The sequence below is a fragment of the Hylaeus anthracinus genome, unplaced genomic scaffold (assembly GCF_026225885.1).
Source record: "Hylaeus anthracinus isolate JK02 unplaced genomic scaffold, UHH_iyHylAnth1.0_haploid 11989, whole genome shotgun sequence".
Taxonomy (NCBI): Eukaryota; Metazoa; Arthropoda; class Insecta; order Hymenoptera; family Colletidae; genus Hylaeus; species Hylaeus anthracinus.
Genome location: NW_026534337.1, coordinates 4,689,964 through 4,708,916, shown reverse-complemented (window position 1 = coordinate 4,708,916; position 18,953 = coordinate 4,689,964). Strand labels below are relative to the sequence as shown.

At 35.4% G+C, this 18,953-nt stretch overlaps 3 protein-coding genes across 9 annotated transcripts; 2 read left to right on the top strand and 1 right to left on the bottom strand.

The window, feature by feature from the left end:
• Nucleotides 1–3,260: 3,260 nt before the first annotated feature.
• Nucleotides 3,261–15,341, top strand: LOC128888010 (uncharacterized). Its single transcript, XM_054144590.1, has 3 exons — nucleotides 3,261–6,069; nucleotides 13,718–14,099; nucleotides 14,638–15,341. The coding sequence occupies exons 1-3, from the start codon at nucleotides 4,202–4,204 to the stop codon at nucleotides 14,761–14,763; spliced, it is 2,376 nt and encodes a 791-aa protein (XP_054000565.1). The 5' UTR covers nucleotides 3,261–4,201; the 3' UTR covers nucleotides 14,764–15,341.
• LOC128888070 (coiled-coil domain-containing protein 124) lies at nucleotides 14,823–17,380 on the bottom strand. 4 transcript variants are annotated; one of them, XM_054144690.1, is made up of 5 exons: nucleotides 17,239–17,366; nucleotides 16,437–16,704; nucleotides 16,174–16,338; nucleotides 15,751–16,019; nucleotides 14,823–15,638 (listed from the first exon to the last, which is right to left on the bottom strand). In XM_054144690.1, exons 2-5 carry the CDS (start codon nucleotides 16,533–16,535, stop codon nucleotides 15,440–15,442), a joined length of 732 nt encoding a protein of 243 aa, XP_054000665.1. In that variant the 5' UTR covers nucleotides 16,536–16,704; nucleotides 17,239–17,366; the 3' UTR covers nucleotides 14,823–15,439. The 4 variants fall into 4 exon arrangements, with proteins under 4 accessions (XP_054000665.1, XP_054000666.1, XP_054000668.1 ...); XM_054144691.1 differs by lacking the exon at nucleotides 16,437–16,704 and having other exon boundaries at nucleotides 17,239–17,380; XM_054144693.1 differs by lacking the exon at nucleotides 17,239–17,366 and having other exon boundaries at nucleotides 16,420–16,547.
• On the top strand, nucleotides 16,722–18,932 carry LOC128888100 (UPF0235 protein C15orf40 homolog). 4 transcript variants are annotated; one of them, XM_054144740.1, is made up of 4 exons: nucleotides 16,722–17,209; nucleotides 18,272–18,365; nucleotides 18,438–18,577; nucleotides 18,656–18,932. In XM_054144740.1, the coding sequence occupies exons 1-4, from the start codon at nucleotides 17,084–17,086 to the stop codon at nucleotides 18,743–18,745; spliced, it is 450 nt and encodes a 149-aa protein (XP_054000715.1). In that variant the 5' UTR covers nucleotides 16,722–17,083; the 3' UTR covers nucleotides 18,746–18,932. The 4 variants fall into 4 exon arrangements, with proteins under 4 accessions (XP_054000715.1, XP_054000716.1, XP_054000717.1 ...); XM_054144741.1 differs by having other exon boundaries at nucleotides 16,732–17,209; nucleotides 18,450–18,577; XM_054144742.1 differs by lacking the exon at nucleotides 16,722–17,209 and adding an exon at nucleotides 17,467–17,728.
• The last annotated feature ends 21 nt before the right edge of the window (nucleotides 18,933–18,953 follow it).

The following is an 18,953-nucleotide window of genomic DNA, read 5'->3' as shown; positions in this document are numbered from 1 at the left end:
TGAATTTTTGTTTCTGAAATTCACTGACTAGAAATTTGTATTATATTATGTAGAAAGTAAAACTTTTAATCATACTACTGTATGATTTTAAATGGAGTCGATGAATTTTTATATATTCCTGAAGCTCATATTAAATTCAACCATTTTTTTTTTCACTGACATAAACCATATATCTTCTAGATTTAAATAACAGATATTGAGTTAGGCAATAATAACTAAAACTATAGACACTGAATTATTTTGGATACTCCATGAGTATACAATAATAATTTGAATATTAGTTTTAAGAGGTATAACAATATAAGTAACTTTACCGTTCTCATGAGATTTAATATTTGTTATCACATGAACTGTTTACAACTTGTTTTTATATTTAAATTAACGGTTGCGACACGATCCTCGTGTAGTGAGAATACGAATATCTGAAATTATATCGAGAGGCATTCAATTAGATGCAAAATAAAATAAAAATAATTCGACGAGAAATATGTATATAATTCAACAGTCTCCTTAAGGGGGTATTATCGTCTAGAAGTTTGTTTTTTCAGTAATTTTTAGGAATTCATTTTGCGAAAACTATCAAACCTACAGTACCAGGGTTTTTTATGCATAATAAAACACGTTTCAACTAGCAACACAAATTTTTATGAAATACTTCATTGAAATCTATACAAGTTATGCGCTGTTATGCAGGTTGTGGCGTGAGATGCTCGTTCAATCGGGCACACAGGCTGTGGCGGTTCTAATCGTCCGAGACAGAAAAACAAATTCTTTTTTCAATCTATATGAATGTAGTTATCGTCTGAACTAGAATTAAGTAAGTACTACATTTTTTTAGCGGAATCGCAGCTGTTTGGAAATTAAGGTTTACTTTTCTCGGAAAATCGTCAACTAAAATATGAGAGCAGGGCTAAAATATTCAAGCTATCGGTATAATTCTAGTTCAGACCATAGATGATGGTGCCCTCGAAATGTGTGTAAAACCAGAAGTCAGTCGGTCCAATAGTTTTTGAGAAAAACGTGCGCCCGACTTAAAAAATGTCGTTTCGAGAAAAACGCGTTTAAAATTTCCTATACATTTAGCACTAATACTGCTGAACAGCCTTTCAGCCTCTGTAACTATGAGAGCTCTACGAATTTCAAATTAATATTTTAGAGGCACTTTCTCAAAACCCCAAATGATAAGATAATGCAAAAAAAAAAAATCGAATTTTTGAAGTTTCTAGACGATAATAGCCCCTTAAATGCACAAGTTTCTCTACGATAAATGGTCAGTAACATGATCCGGGATCGGATATCTCGATGAGATAATGCTAATGCAACGATCAATCTTTTTTTATTATTACCATTTTTGTTGTAAAACTGTTACCATCGTATTCCTGACATTTTTCTGATTAAAACGAGACCAAACACGACGTAATTCCCAACATATTTACTACATATTGTCTCACCGAAATAATCCCGGTGTTGGTCGCATTTTTCCCATGTCGCCCCGTCCTCTTCTTCATTCGCTGTCCTTCTCTACACTCGAAGTTTGTTGGCAAAACATTAGAAGATACAGTGGCGACTAAAGGAGGAATGCAAAATCGGAGACCCAAAACATTGCACTCGAGGTTTTTATATGTTCACACTTGACACGAGTCGAGCATCGAACGTAGAAAAGGACAGATAGTGAAAGGATGAAGAGGTCCGAGAAAAGAAAACACTCGACAGAAGCGTATCAATCGGTGAGGATCATATTACACCGGTGGTCGAGACTACTCGGGCAAAACTACAGACAAAAGAAATATGAATGGGCTGGTAGCGAGGGGGGTGGGTATTTGAGAGACATACATAGTGTCTCAGCCTAAGTAATACGGAGCTCTAACTCCAAAACTATCGGCCGAATGCAAAATTTCAAATATGGAAATTGCATGGTAAAATGGGCTTCATGTTTCAGCGAGAAGGAATTTTTGTTAACTTTGTTATTTAACGAGATATGATGGTCAAGTTTCGTTTTTCGAATGGAACTATATATTTTTTTTTATACCATGCTATAGTACTTTTCAAGACGAATTCATTAAGATTTTTATTAGTTTTCAAGCTATAACGTTTCAAAGTTTGCTCATTTTCAAGGAGAAAACTCGATACCATTGATGCAGTAAGCACCATGCGGTTCTTGAAATCGATACGGAGGGTCTCGTTTGGGATTCTAGGCCCAACGAAGGAAATTGGGAAGAATCCCAATATTCTATATCACGTTAGATAACAAAGTTAACGAAAATTCCTTCGCGCTGAAACATGAGCCCCATTTTACCATGCAATTTCCATATTTGAAATTTTGCATTCGGCCGATAGTTTTGGAGTTAGAGCTCCGTATCACTTAGGCTGGGACACCATGTATAATAAGAAAAAAAATGTTTTAGTACCGTTCAAACTGAACACAGTCTTATCACTTGAGAAATTGAGTTTCTCTTTGAATTATCCATCGTATTAATTCATGAACCGGATTCTCAATTACGAACTGGAACACCATAAATCTTTGTTGCTCTCGTGCAGAATGCTGTTTCAAAGAACACGCTGTACATTATTCTAACCAAACTTGTTAGCATAAAGTAGTTGTAACTTTTATCGTTTTTGGGACAATCCAGAAATATGTTTAAAAAAAAGATACAAAGATGTCTTAAAGACATTTAAAAATTTGTAGAAAACTAAAGTAATACAAATTAGAAACATTTGTATAATTTTCTAGTAAGAAAAGCTTTCAAAATATTTGAAAAAAGGAAACAAAAATGTAACAATAATTTCTTAAAAGAGGCGGAGACTGAAATAAATCTAGGTGGAAAACCTTTGGTGGATAACCAAAATGTAGGGTAAATAATTTTATTTAAGCTTAGGTCATAAATGATCGAATGTAAAGGAATATAATTAATTTCTGCACCTAACAATTTTTAAGTACACTTATAATCTGTTAATAGTATTCAGATTCATTGTAACAAAAAGATTAGGTTGAGAATTTAGATGGTTGGTACTTAACAGAATGACGAGTAAATATATTTACTTAAACTAGAGTTACAAATAATTAAATGTAAAGACACAGAATTAATTTCTACACCTAATAACGTATAAAAATAAAATATCTGAAAGGATCTTGTCTCCTAAAAAGGTTCAGTACGCGTCGCATACAAAAATATTCCCGAATCGTTTCAAAAATTTATCATTCAAGACCCTGGGGAAAGACTGAGAACACCGTCTCACTTAAAAAATCTTGTTATTCGTAGGTCGAAGCAGCAAAACCAGCAATTATAGACGTGTCCGATGGTGGAACGATCAATGGTGATTCGTAGAGCCGTGAACAGCTTAACAGAACAAGGGTCAACACGAAATGCTACTTTCGTTTTTCGCGTGGAAATCACGTTTGACCGAGCAAGGATTGCAGGAATAGCAGGAAAAGTGTTGCAAGGCTGAAACTGCGATACAGTGGAACCTCGAGGCCGCAGGAAAAAATTGAGCAAAGCCTTTTAAACCAGCCACGAAGCTACGAACAAATTAGAAACGTCTCGAGTGAATTTAACGCGGTTGAGAAAATAATAAAAATATCTATTCTAGACCTATTTCTCTCGACGAACGCGGAAGTATTCGGTTTCCTAGAAGAGTATGCACAATCATAATTGCATGCAGGAAATGTGGTACAAGTTATCATCGAATCATCGTCACACCCGTTCCTCGAAAACCTATTGCGAATCGAGTAGGAAGACTGATTTATTATAAAGAAACCATCGTAAATCGCACTGCGTATGCGTGAGATGGTAAACAAGGAAAATTGCAACGATTCTTCGTGACTCACTTCCGTTCGAGGTCAATGGAGACGCCGAGAGGATCGCATACCTCGGATTTGGATGGACAGGAACGCAAGCTTAACCGTTATCGCGGATTACAGCGTCATTATTACGATATTCAACGGTTAAAACTCGTCTTTAGTTGCGAAGAGGAAGCACTGTAGTGTGTGGGTCAGAGAGTACACGAGCTGGCCGTTTTATAGCGAACCGAACAGGCAGCTCGTGACTGTGCCCTGGCAGCTCAGGGAACAGAAGGGACTGAGTCGTTGCTGGCAAAGATTTCACGATCAGCAGGGACCAATCGACAATTTCGCACAGCAGACGATACTTTTAGATCGATCGACCTTTATGATCGCTAAAGGTTCCGAATTGTTATCTAAAATATGGCTACGGAGGGAGAGCAAGCGGTACCAAGTACGCCTTGGTACACGAAATTCTTCGAGTACTGGAGAAACAGAAATCGCGTGGGTCCAGGAAAGGTGGAGCTACCCGACTGCGACTTCTTCATCGTCGGTCCGCGTCGTACCTTGAGAATCCTGAAGCCGAGCTTGAAGAGCGGCTGGTACTACGAGAACACAAGCGATCGACCAGAGTCCACCATCGACAATTTTTTTACTCGCTGGGCCAGAAGACCTCACTCGTCCGGAAACTGTAGATGTTCTTTTCGGCAGTCGCGACGGCTGAGCACCGCTGAAGAGCAAATCATTTCCGAGGAATTGAACAGAATCAGGACGAGTCTCTGCGAGGGTGAGAAGAACGAGTCCGCCATCGAGGAGCTCGAGCAGAGGGTGTCGGTGAATCTGCAAAAACTTCAGGTATCTGATCACCAACCAGTGAAAGAAGATGAAACCGACAACTCGAACGAAAAGGTTCAACTGCCGGACGAGCAGACGATCAAAACCAAAATCGTGAAGGACTTGGAGAAGTACATCAACGTGCTCCTGGAGGAGATACTCGACGACACCGTGAAGTACATCGCAGGTGTCGAGGACAGTTTGATCAAAGATGCAGCGGTTACGAAGAAGAGGACCTCGCAGAGCAGACGATCGAGTCGCGATAAGAGCATCGCGGAGACGGGGAAACTGGAAACTGAGCGAACCTCGGGCAACGAGGAGTCGTTCAACATCAGCTTCTCGTTCCGTCCGGATAGGCTCGAGAAGAACGAGAAGGAATCCGCGTGCAAGAAAGAAATTCTGAGCAACGAAGGATACGTGAACCGTGGGTTCATCGGGTCAACAAACGATCCAGACTCGTTGGATTTCTACTTGAGGCGAACGGTGGGCACGGATGTCACTTTGGAACAGCTGGATTGCATCGATTCGGGGATAAACAGCGTCGAGACGATCGAGTTCCAGCCGGACCAGGAGCCCAGCCTGGAGCAGTCGTTGCTGAAGATCATCGACGAGAAACTCGGTAGAACGCCCTTGAGCAACAGTTGGGAGGATCTGAGCACAGGTGGCCGGGAGAATGATCCGCAGGGCCAGCCGACAAAGAGAACGGACGGGACGGTGATTCCGAGAAGTGGCGAGCAGCTGAGCAACGATCCAGCCACGGAGGGATCGGAGGTCATCGGAAAGAATGACGCGGAAAGCGGTGAGCCGCGGGATTCGAGCGTTGAAACCGCTGGAGGAATCGATATCTCGACGGATAATCTCGTGGAAGGCAGAGTGGCCGCGGTGGATCTCAAGGAGCTGGAGGAAATTGTTAACGAGCCCAGTTTCGAGAATCTCCGGTTGGAATTCAAGGGCAACGGCGACGAGCCGCCCCTCAGGCCCAAAAAGGGCAAAGCGATGTCGAGGCTGCGGGAAAAGTTCTGCGCGAATCCGGCCGCGTCCGACGAGTCTTTGGAAAAGAGCAGCTGGAGCGAAAAGATGGGATCGTTTCAGTTGAAGAAGGAGGCAACATCCATCGAGCTGGAGGATTACAGGAAGATGTGGCCCGACATCGAGGAGACATCGATCGAGCAAAGTCCACGCGAGTTGGTCACGTTTAGGAGAAACAGGAAGCCGATGATCGTTTTTCTCCACGGCTTTGGATCGTCCGCGGAAATCTTCGAGCATCAGCTGGAGTATTTCTCAGCTCTGGGGTATCCGTGCATCGCGCCGGACATGCTGGGCCACGGCATGAGCTCGGCACCTAGCCGATCCAGGGATTATCACTTTAACAAGCTGCTGAAGGATCTCGACTCCGTGCTGTGCCACTACGCGTTTAAGCCTGGGCAGAAGTGCGTCTTGGTGGGGCATAATTACGGGTAAATATTTATTCAACTATTTTCTCTTTTCGTTTCTCCGTCTGGCCGACTTAGACAGCCTATGCTCATGCAAATGCATGCTTTTACAGGAAATTGATTAGAACGTAGATTGCGGATGTTTATGCAAATGTATATTTTGATATGCACGCATTATTTTGCATATATGTTTTGTACGTTTCAGTTAAAAGACACGTTACATGTGTTTTACATTATTTAGTTAAAAAATATGTGCACATTGTATATACATATATGTTTTGCATACTTTAGTTAAGAGTAGAGATCCCTATTTCACGTGTATCGAAATACACAGTTGTACGAGTAATTAATGGATCCGTGTTTTAATCCGTGTATTTTTAATACACGCGCATCCAGGTAAGTACACGCGCATCGAAATACACGGGTGCGCATACATCGAATCGAAACAGTGATTTAATTAATTAAATTTTATTATGAAACAATGTATTGATATTTGTTACTCCTGACCTGAAAATTTATTTTACAAATGATATTGAGACATATAATTAACACGCGGATCGCCACGTCACTCATATGCGGGTGACAGAGCTTTTCACTGAAAAACGAAAATTATTAATTCTGAAAGTTAAGTGTCATAGAAAATGAATTTAAATGAAATACTTGAATTTTGATGAAGTTACAGAACTAAATACCAAAATAACACACATGTTGAAAATTACAGAAAATAAATACTTGTTAATAGTTAATAGACCCTTATATTGTGTGGAGAAGTAGCATGGTCGTAAAATATTCTGTTATATTTATTCTTCTTATGTTTATATTATTTTTATGTATATTCTTTGATGCTTATCAAGTTTTTCAAAATTAATAAGGATTATTAAGCGTTATCTTTAGATAAAAGCTTTTTTTTACATAAAAGTTTGTATACAAACTAATTGGCTACTGCACTTGTATAATTCAATGTATGCGCACCCGTGTATTTCGATGCACAATACATACTTACTTGGATTTAAAAATACACGTGTTCTTCTTTCTTAATACACGTTCAAAACCGTGATCTCCAGTTAAAAGTTATATGCACATATTATTTTGTGCATTACACATGTGTCTTGCATACATGTTTTCATTAGAAGGCATGAGCGAATATTATTTTACACATTGCATATTTTAGTTGAAAGACATGCATATAAATATGCACCCATTGCATCCCTATGACGTGGAACATTCTTTTTCGAGATTTATTGGGTTGACTCATGAACAACTTCCACCGAAAGAAACAAATAATCATGCTTTCGGGAAATCCTCCCTGGGTATAGTCATTTTTTGTTTGCCTGTTAAATGAAGACAAATGATTATCAACGATGGTAATTATATAATTGAGTCAAATTTATTATGTGATAATATATTTGGAAATAAATTGTAGGTTAATAAACGGAGATTATTTATGAACACGATACATTAACCCTTTCGTCTACAATCACGAGTGAGACTCGTGGTAAGGAATTTGGTCCATAAACAATAAACACGAGTCCGACTCGTGATATTTCGTTCCGACTTTTACTACCTTCCTGTTTACTATGGTCCGAGCAATCGGGATGTAGCGTGTAGGTCAAGGGGTTGCCGGTTCTCTAAAATGCGATTTCAATCAATTACCCAAAATTTTCATTTATGTATGTTATCGATTTATCTTTTTTACATAAAAAACTATAACATTTATGCTGTGTGAAACCACAGCTGTCAAGACGAATTGAACGATATAGGACGGAATAATGTTCATCGTCACACGAGAACGTCAATAAAAGATAATAAGATATGATTGCGAGATATAATACATTCTAAGTGAGGTTAAGTAACGTTTAGGGTCCCACAGTACGAAATGAAATTACAATTGAAATATTTAAAATTCATTTTGTCGTATGACATAACCGTAGCTTTCATGTTTAAAAAATTGCATTCAGAAAAAGGTAATGCAAATTTGAAAATTGATTCGAGTCATCGTAGTTTTTTGATTAGAAACAATAAAACTGTTTCCTTCTCTATTTTGTCTTTACATCACGCATTTGCAAAAGGAATATTGCATATCGATGACATAAACGACTTATGTAAGCAACTCATCGTGCACTGTTCCTCGTTTTAATCTTCAATTGAATGAACGAGATACTTGTTGCGTAAGCGGTAGGACAATGTCAATTTAATACCGATCAAGAGAGTACACGAAACATACACGTACGTCGGTGGTAGAATAACTTGTGAAATTTTACACTGCAAACCTAATACTTTTACAGATTCTTTTTATTATTCTACGCAAACAACATTGCAATAAGGTAAAACCAGTCTGTAATAAATTAATATGGAATAGAAATCATTCCTCTAATGTTACGACACATAAGATATTGATCTGTAAGTTATCCAGAGACAAACATATTTATTTTAATTCCGATGATATGGTTTATCTGTATTAAATTGGCCCTAACAAAATACGTAACATTAAACTGTCACCAATCTACGGTATAAATAGGAAGAAAAAATTAAATATGCAAAAGTATTTGTAGTGATGATCGATTACGAAAACTTGTACGGAAATGTTGAGACAGAGAAAACAAAAGTATAACATTGAAATTGTAAAAGAAGAAAATAAAGTGAGCAATTTATTGCAGTTGATTGAAGTATTAGTAAAAGCAGTATTGATTATAAAAAAAATAGGTGTAAAGGTGAGATTTTCAAAACGAGACTGTAATTCCAAACACAATTTAACAATTTGAAAATATTATTTATTACCAATTCGACTTAACTATTCTTCCCCCAAGATCCAGTAATAAAATATAGCTGCAATTGATGAGACTGCTATAATTTGAACACACGTCACGCATCTGTTTGTCTGCAATCTACCAATCGAAGTAAACTCCTCTTTTAAATTCTTATATTCTCGGTGCAAATTAATTAACAATGTAATTACACGTTAAATACACTACACGTTACAGTTTGACACGTGTCCTTGAATACCAGACAATTGTCGCGTGCGTTCACATGCTATGAAGGAAATTATTTCATGGTCGAAACCGTCAACCATTTCATCCCGTGGAACCATTATACAGAGTATCAGTGAAAAAGTGGAATTTTTTTCCAAGTTTTTTTCATATTAATACCAATCGAATATGTCTTTTACATTTTGCAATCGTGGGCTTTCTTTCCGTAGATATCAGCAGTTAAATAAAAAACTAATTAATTAGTTGGCTAGTAAAGCAATATCGATTATTATGTTATTTACTCAAATATTTAGGCCTTGCTAAGTATTAAAATAATTATGTTAATGTTAAATATCAGAGTCTGAATCAGTAATAGTTTGCGTGATATATTTATAATGAATAAAACAAGAGTTGGACGATGATTACTCCATGATTACTTTGTAATTATTTTTGTAATATTTTTTGTATCATTATTGTGCTCCATTTTAGTTAATTATTTAATAATTTGTATTCTCATAGAAATTGCATCAATATCTTTTTAATTTCAGTGATGAGTTTAATAAGTGATAAGAATCAGATAATTTACAATTGTCAAAGTAATCAGTAATAATAATCATGAATTACATCTTGCCCAACACTGAACATGTATGTAAAAAGTAATACATAAATCAAAATAATACGTACGTGTATACTTTCTTTTTTATATAACTTTATCAATTTTTATGGATATGAAAATGTTATGGATATAATTATTATGATTTATTAGGCTTGGATAAACAAGACATACATCGTGCAACCTTCAGCATTAGCTCTGTTAATTCTTTATTTAGGTCTCTTTGTATAATATTATTTTAAAAATCAGTGAAAAATAAAGAAATTGTATGAAATTTATAAACAAAAAAATGTATACCTTGCTCGATTGAAATTGTAACAGCAAATTATGTTTTTACTGTGAGAATTTTAATTAAACTCCATTTATACATTATCTTCCTTCTATAAATTTACTATAATTTCTCCATTTTTCACAGATTTTTAAAATAACCGTAGACAAAGGTTTAAAGCACATTCTCGAGTAAACAAAATTATAATCTGTAACGGAGTTACAACTATATTCTGTTACCGACTTCTCTGTTTCGTGCAACAAATTCTATCAAATCATAAAGTCTGCATTCAAAGTTTATTTACGACTCGTATCATCGAGACCTTTCTCATTACCATTACAGAATTATTTATCCGCGACTAGTAGGAACTCGGTCGCAATCGCGTAACTTATCTTCGGCCATTTGAAAGCATCTGGTGCATCGTAATTGCAGTGTGCACTCGAGACTGTGCCTTATCGAATATCTGTGGATTACAAATTCTTTGACGTTTGAATCGTTTGCGAACCCGCGCGATTACCTGTACTCGTTTAACCGACAAAACGGATAATGGGTGAACCTCAGAGCGCATTAATTCACATTCAGATCTTCCGATTTGCGGGGTGATCGATTCATTTTTGCCGCCCTTGGGATATGGACGGTGCACTGGTTGCGCTCTTTCTGTATCTTCGCTTCTTTTCGCGAAAATAATTCCACCGCATTTATCGATATCTCCTTTCCTTTGGGAACACCGGTACGCTACTAATCAGTTGTGTACTTAATCTATACACATACAGTAAGTCCCATAAATATTCCAACTTTCTACGTCTATTGAAGAAAGTCTAAATAAATTATGCTTTAATTATGTTTAGTTAAATCTACGGAGCCTAATCTCTAATTTAAGGCCTTACATTAGAATAAATGACTTCGTATTATAGGTCAGTGAATTTTTCTAAACAAATGGCATCTCATCATGGATAAAAATATATAAGATTCCGTTTAAAGAATTAATTTGTTTTTTAAATATCTGGCCCTACTTCACTTACAAGCAAATTATTGGCTGCATATAATTAACCAATTAACTTTTACAAAAATATTTTGTTTATAACTTCATCCCCTCGTGAAATATTTAACTATTCCGCTTTAAACGAAACACCTTGTGTATCATGTATATTAGGTGAGCCGGAAAATAATGTCGTTTTTGCAATTTTAGATACTTGTTTATCATTCATCGCCTCATTGATTTTTATCGATCTGGCATTGACAATTTGCACACTAGATGGCTTAGGCTATTCGAAAGGCTATCGATAAGAAAGGAGCGATTATATAATTAATAATTAAAAATAGAAATTTATAAAAAATTTATTTAAATTTAATGTAAAAGAAACGACATTACTTTCCAGTCCACCTAATACATACATATATATCACAATTTATTTTTCAATAATTGTTGTTTGGGAGGGTCCCTTCAACAAAATATGGAAATGATTGGAGTAATTATTTACGACTTATTCTTTAATAATTGTACTTTGGAAGAGAGCCGTTAACAAAATTTGAAAATTACTGTTCTAAAAAGAAATCTTTTAAACCTAGATCTAATGTTATTTCACGATGGAGCTTTCGTTTAACGTTAGTGTTAATTAATATGGATTGCAGTGTGAAACAATTTGAATTGCAAGAATTGCTGTATTATTGCATACTTCTTGAAGGTAAGCGATGGTCATCGGTGGTTAGTCCTCGCATTTACATTTTTACGCAACGGAACGTTGCAGAGGCCCGAGGTAAACAAGAAAAAAGCTTGCAACATAGTGCACTTGTCCCATGTATCTTATCCACGCATTATCTGCTAATCTGTAAGCGGGCTCGTGCAAATTTTTACGCGAAACGTATTGCAAGATACAGAACAAGTTTAACCCTTGAACGACTACTTCATTCTTTGTTTCAAAAAGTATATAATGGAGTCTATAGAAAGAAGTCCTCAGAGCAGGTTTCCAAAAAAAAAAGAATCGTATACTGAGAGTCTCTTTAGCATATATTAATACTTAGATGTTTATTAGATGGCCAACTGATCGACATCATTTGTCATAATAAAATAATATTGCAAACATCTCCAAATAAAAATATATCTACCTACAAATGCAAAAGATATGTAAATTCTTATGTGCTTCACATTTTCTTACGTAAATAATATTACAAATAAAAATTTGGATAAAGAATATTTACTAGGAAAAATATTTACTAGGCTGATATATAAGGAAATAATTGAAACAAAAATTTGACATTTTTAGGCCGTGTTTCTATTATTACAAGTTACAAATCTGATAAATGTAAAATCATTTTCTCAGTGTTTATCGGAGTTCTAAAAAAAAAAGTAACTGATCGTTAGAATGGCATGTATTTTTTATTTAAAACTTTTCAAGGTTTGGGACACGTGTTAATGTTAAAATTAAAAGATTCAATTTTGCAGAAATTTTTTGTATGTATTTACAAGGTATTTACGGGATGCATAGATTTAAGAAATTATTGATATTAGGACCATCCTAATATTTAGTAACATTTAACAATATTAAAGTTTTGAGTGGCATATTAAATCTCATAAAGAAACTGTGGAGTCATTAAGGTAGAAACTTTCGGGAAAAATGTTCAACATCATATAATAAATAAAATACTCCATAAAATAAATAATATAATATTACATTATTATATTCAATATAGCAAATAATATTAATATTCTAATATAATATTGCTTATATACGTTGGTGTGTATGTAAGCAACAAAGCTTACTCATAAACCGTGTGTATTTACCCAAAATACTTACTCGCGAAAGGGTTAATGACGTGAAAGGGAATGTGTAAGCAGTTTACGTGAATCTGTAACATTACGACACCCCTTTAGACTCGCCCTGTATCACTTTAGGAATCCCTCGATGGAATTCTTTGGACTTTTATTGTGTAAATCGTGAATACATATGGCCACTTGGCCGGTAATCACGACCCACACGACGGCGACGTCGTAATAACGACACGAGTTCTATTAATTCATCACACGACATTGCAACACGACATGTAGGCCGTTGGGCTAAGTCCCTCGAACCACGTACGGTTCAATAGCCATTCCTCGGTTGAGTTACAAAAATTAACACCTATTTCCTACACGGATTGCGGCATTGAGTTAGGATCGCGGTTAAACGCACTGCGACCGCGATATGAATTATGGGGAAAGGACATTATCAGTCGACGCGCGTATAAATTAAACAGAAATTCAGATTTCCATTAAGAGTGAACTCTTGCAATGCTGTTGAACCTTCGGAACAGTGATTCTCAATCTTTTTAAGGCAAGTACAATTTTAGAGAATTTTAATCTTCCTAAGTCAACGCTGAAGCATCGCTAAAATTTAAAAGGAATAGAATAAAAAGATAACTTTTGATCAAAAGTAGGAATGTATTTGTTTTTTGAAAACACATTAACACGTTGATAATAGAGTTTTTTTTACTAAAGAACTAAACGAAATTTATTCCGAAGTTGAGATCTTAAAGAAAATAAATGGGATTCCAATAAATAAATACTAGAACTAATGATAGTAGTAGTAGTGGTAGTAAGTAGTAGGTAGTTTCCAATTGTCCCAAAACAATAGCAGGAAAGTTATTATTTTTCTGAAACACTCTAATTTATTTAACAAAATTTAACGTTTACTTAAGTTAAGTCGTTAATAACCGTTAGTAGTTGATGCAACTTAATTTACTTATAAAACCAACAATTCTTCCTCTTCGTTTTACATTTTAATATAATTTTATGTGTAATTTAGTATGATAATAAAGCGACGATTACGTCATTACCGTTTATTACAGATGCAGCTTCGCAGCCGCCTTGGCCTGCAAATACGACAGTAGTATACACCAGCTAGTCCTGATATCCGGAGGTGGTCCAACGGCATTAGCAGCGCCCAGCACCGAAAGCACCGGTCACTGTTGCCTCAGAGCGATCCTGACGCCTTTTTTAATGTGCGGCCTTCACAGAGACATATTGTACTCGGCGAGGGGTCGTCAACACCCTTACTGCGGCCCCGAACCGCCGGAACAATGGCCCTCGCACATGAAATATGTTTTGAACGGCATGGTTTGGCCGGAAGGAGACTACGTATTCCATAGAAGGATATGCGCGCCAACGCTTCTCATACACGGCTTAAGGGACAACAAAGTCTCGCTCGTGCAGGAATGCCAAATGGAAAGGGTAAGATTTCCAATGTCTATTCATTTCTATTATACATAGAATGTCTAGATAATCATGTACAACCAAGGAATCATAGGATGATTCCTTTTGCAAAAATAAACCAAAAATGTAGAAAAATATCTTTATATATGTTCTTTCTTTATCGAGAAATATATTCGCTCACTTGATTAACTGCAAAATCTTGCGCAAAACTTCAACCAAGTGGTATCATTGTAGTCAATCAATTGTAATTATCTGATTGGCGCCATCTGTGACTTGGTGAAATTTTTATTTAAATTTTGGGATTGCTCATTAAAAGCTAAACTTATTTCATATTTAATATTTGTTATATCTCTATTATTTTCGAAAATAATTCCTATATATTCCTTTGCACTGAAATAATTTTTGGTCATTTTTATCAGTGCGGAAATATTGAATTATTTATATTTGCTAAAGATATTTTAAAACCTAATATTTGCTAAAATACGTTTGATTAGTTCCACAGTAATTTTAATTGTACTTTTGATATTAACTGTTACCATCGTATGTAATGTTTTAGACCATGTTGAAAGCTTTCCTGGAAGCCATCCCAGCTGCCGGCCATACTCCCATGACTGATTGCCCAGAGCAAGTGAATCACATGATTCACTGTTTCATAGACTTGTGGAAAAACAAAAAATGGTAGCAACAAAATAAATAGTTAGGTTATGTATGTTTCACTGAAAGGAGATTTCGCGGACCATATGTTAATACGTGATAAGATTTATATTTGAATCAAGTTCTTCGTACGGGTATTTGACTCATTGTACATTGTTAGACAACAACAAAAATATGGTGCCTTCTGCTTAATTTGCTGCGGCGAATTTAATGCATCGACACAACGATTGGAATCTATTGTACATAACCTAGATTCTATTGGTGAAAATTCGTTTGTATAGATACTTTTTATACGACTGTAATGACGTAACCGATCTTTATAATTATCTTTTTTACGAACTTTTCATAGAACGTTTATATTTGTAAAGAAATTGTATAAGTCTGCATGATAACTGTGCCAAAAGACGTACACGATTGTTAAGACGTTTGTTCAAATTTACGCAGCCTCAGCGAAGGTTTGTTTGTCAATCAAGTTGTAAAATACAATGTAGAGGCTATGTAGTAGCGTATAAGTTATACCAAAGATGATTTATACAATGTTATTTTATGTATTTTAGTGGAGTATAACTTATTCGTTTACAATAAAATTGTGTATAGATACTTGAATCCTTTATAATTATATTTATAAGTCTTGTTTCATGTATTCCAGTTAGCCATTTAATCAGTCGTTATGCGTGTTTGTGTTCTTGTTTAGTTATTTAATATCAACGATTCAGGAGTAATTTTTGATTAAGTGGGTTTTCGGGAGACTTCATCCATTCCTTCTTCAATATTTGTTTTAATTGACTTAACCTTAACGTTGGATTTTGTTCTTTAATGATAGGCATCATCCTTTCTTCGAAACTAGCGAACGCAGCTTTCATACGTTTCTCAGGATGGCGATCGATTTCAGGTTCCTTTGTACTAAAAAAGAAAGTATCGCAAGCTTAAATGATTTGTACTTCAAATAATCCTTTCCTTTTTTTAACGCGAAACAATTGAATTACATTCTCAAAATGATTATGTGAATAGATACCTTAAAACAGACAACGCTTCGTCTATACCGTGTGCCGTTTCACCTTCGATCGTTAATCGATTCAAATTTTCCTCAATCGGTTTCTCTTCCTCTTTCTTATTCAGTGCTACCTGATTTCGCTTTTCCGTTGCAATCACAATTTCTGCCCTCGTAATTTTTGCAGCAGGTTGCTTGCCGCCCACTTTTATAGTTGCCAATTCTTTTTCAAGCAAAGCTTTAACCTCTGCTTTCTTTTCTAATTGTTGTTGACGTTTCTTTTCCAGTTCTTCCTGTAAGTTATATCGAAATTGATACAACCAAAATAACAGTTAAAAATCAACATTTTCCACAGAAATGCAATAGATCCCTAGAAAGGGTCTCTTACAATTTGGAAAACCACTTATTGAAATAATGAAATTGAAGTTAATAAATATTATTGCATACCTGTTTTTGCTTTTTCTTCAACACTTGCTTATCATCATCCTGCCAGGCCTTCTCTTCAGCTTCTAAAGCTTTTCTTGTAGATTCAGCTTCCTTGGCTGCTGCCTTTCTTGCTCTGGCAGCAACAGCTTTGCTGTTCTCTCCAACAAATTTCTTGGGCATGTTGATCTAGATAATGCATATCATCAATATTATCACATGAGATTTCATGAAAAAATCTATCAGCATGTACATGTATGTTTATCTTACACTCTACTGACATTCACCAGAAATAAAAACCGTATCAACTCTCTATGTTCATGTACATATCTTGGAAATTTGCAAGGATACACCTTAGCTAGTAACATACCACAAGCTAATAGCATTCATGGATTCAGATTAGTAGAAATCATGCAATATAATTGAATGTGTGTCTACATTCTGTGATCCATATGGTAATCACAAGAGTAATATACCAACAACCAGACAAGGCAAAAGGTTTTACTCAGTTTTTTGTAGTAAAATATTGCCTAAAGTATTACGATCCTGAACGAGCTGTAATCATAAGTATACGATTTAAAATACTTTATTAGAAGATAAATAAAAAAAAGCATATCGTATTCGCGAATAAACGAAAAAAAGACTAATGACGTCAGAGTATATCCCTTTTGAAAACAAACAAAATTTTTTTCTATCTGCAATTGTAGACAAGCTATAAAGGTAGCCCTTGTTAAATGCTTCACCCTGTACTATTAATTAATCGATTTAATATTGCGCGGCAACGAGTATTCCACTATGATTTTGTTGGCAGTACTGGTACACGTGCGCAGACGTATCGGTCAGCTCGAACAGTTGAGGTTAAATTATAAACCGAATACTTTTCAACTGAAGGCACCAAACCATAAATATGGTGCGAGTGATTTATAAATGACAAATGACGCGGTACTATGGAAATATATGTCTACGTAAAAAAATTTTGCAACACTTAACTAATAGTCGTGAAATGTCGAAGCAGGGATCGAAAAAAGCTGGAAAGGCTCAGAAAGCGGCGGCGAAGGAGGTTAGTAAATAATACAAAACGTAGCTTACCAGTTCCAATGGTGAGGATTAAAATTTTGAGCGTGATCGAGATTTGATCACCGATTAAGAAAATATCATGACATTTTCTGTGATACACCGTTCATTTACACTTAATGCTGCTAGGTGTCGCTTGCGAAGTCACGAACGGCAACATTATATTCGCAACTCACTAGCTCCTTTTTGAAACGGTCGATCCTTCCGTATCAAATTTAATTTTTCGATAATCATTAATGTAAAAGTGATTATCGAGTCATCGATGATGTTTGGCTAATGTTGATAATATATTTTACATTACACTGCGAGAAATTGGCGATGCAATATAAATATCTATTTCTTTAATAATGTGTAAAGTGTTATGTGGTGCACAAACAGCTGATTTAGCGCACTGCATGTATGAATACATGTGAATACAGGAGGATACTCCTTTTTGCGTTTATAAACATACGTGATAATCATGTTTATGCTAACTGTATGTGATTTAAAATCAAAGATAATATTGGCAAGTACTAAATAAGAGTTCATTTTTAAGAAATATATGTATATTTGAGGTCACTTATACTGCTAGAATTACGCGGACTCTTAGACTTCATCAAACCTCCATTTTGTCTGACAATTTATAACTTATGGAATGTTAGATTTTCTACTTACATTTAAGCAATATTATGTATATATTATTTTGGTACAAAAAAAGTAATGTTTAGTAACATTGATGGTACATGAAATAGTCTGATTTAACGATTTCATGTAATTGTAATCAATGCAGTATTATTGAATATTTTTATAAGTCTCAGGAAATAAAGGTGATGTGAAGTTTTAAGAATCTTCGTTCTTGGATAGTTCCACAGAGATACTTTGAATATTATTAATATCCATATTACAAAAGAATAGAAGTTTAAATTAAGCCACATTGTTGTATGTAGGTCACTTAGAAATTATACCAAATATTTTTGACGTTATATAGTAACAATATTTTATGCCGTATGTGTTGTATCATACGCTATAAACGTTAATATTTTCTTTACAAGTAGATGACTTTTGGCAGGAACCTAATAAGGGACCCATAGGCGTAGACAAAAATGGCAATGTAACTATAAAAATACAAGCGAAGCCTGGAGCGAAACATAACAATATAACGGGTAATTTTACGTTGTAATTGAGGATATAAAATTCGGAAATTAACAAATTGGGAGTCTTTTTCGTGAAAATAGATTTCTTTGTAGATATATCCGACGAGGCAGTGGGGGTTGCGATATCCGCACCTCCCGTCGAGGGTGAAGCAAATACGGAACTTGTAAAATATTTAGCTTCCGTATTAGGAATGAGGAAGTCCGACGTATCGTTAGATAGAGTTAGTTTACTGTCTTGATAATTTTATAATGTGTTATGATTTTGATATTATCGTCATCGAGGAATCCTTTTTTTATAGGGATCCAAAAGTCGACAAAAGGTCGTGCTAGTGTCTGGAAGCACGGTGGAGAAAGTTTTGGAAAAATTGAAAGGAGAGATGGGAACTTGATAATAGTAACGCTTGATTTATTAACGCGTTTTAATCTTTTATTGTCATAATACCTATCTTTTATACATATATAAAAAAATGTTTTACTCTCCTTCAGATGAGTCATATTTACTGTACATAAATATGGCAATCGTGTCAACATAATATGTTCAATTAATTTATACAATAAACTGGTGTCTTTATACAATTGTTATGTGGTAAAATTAAT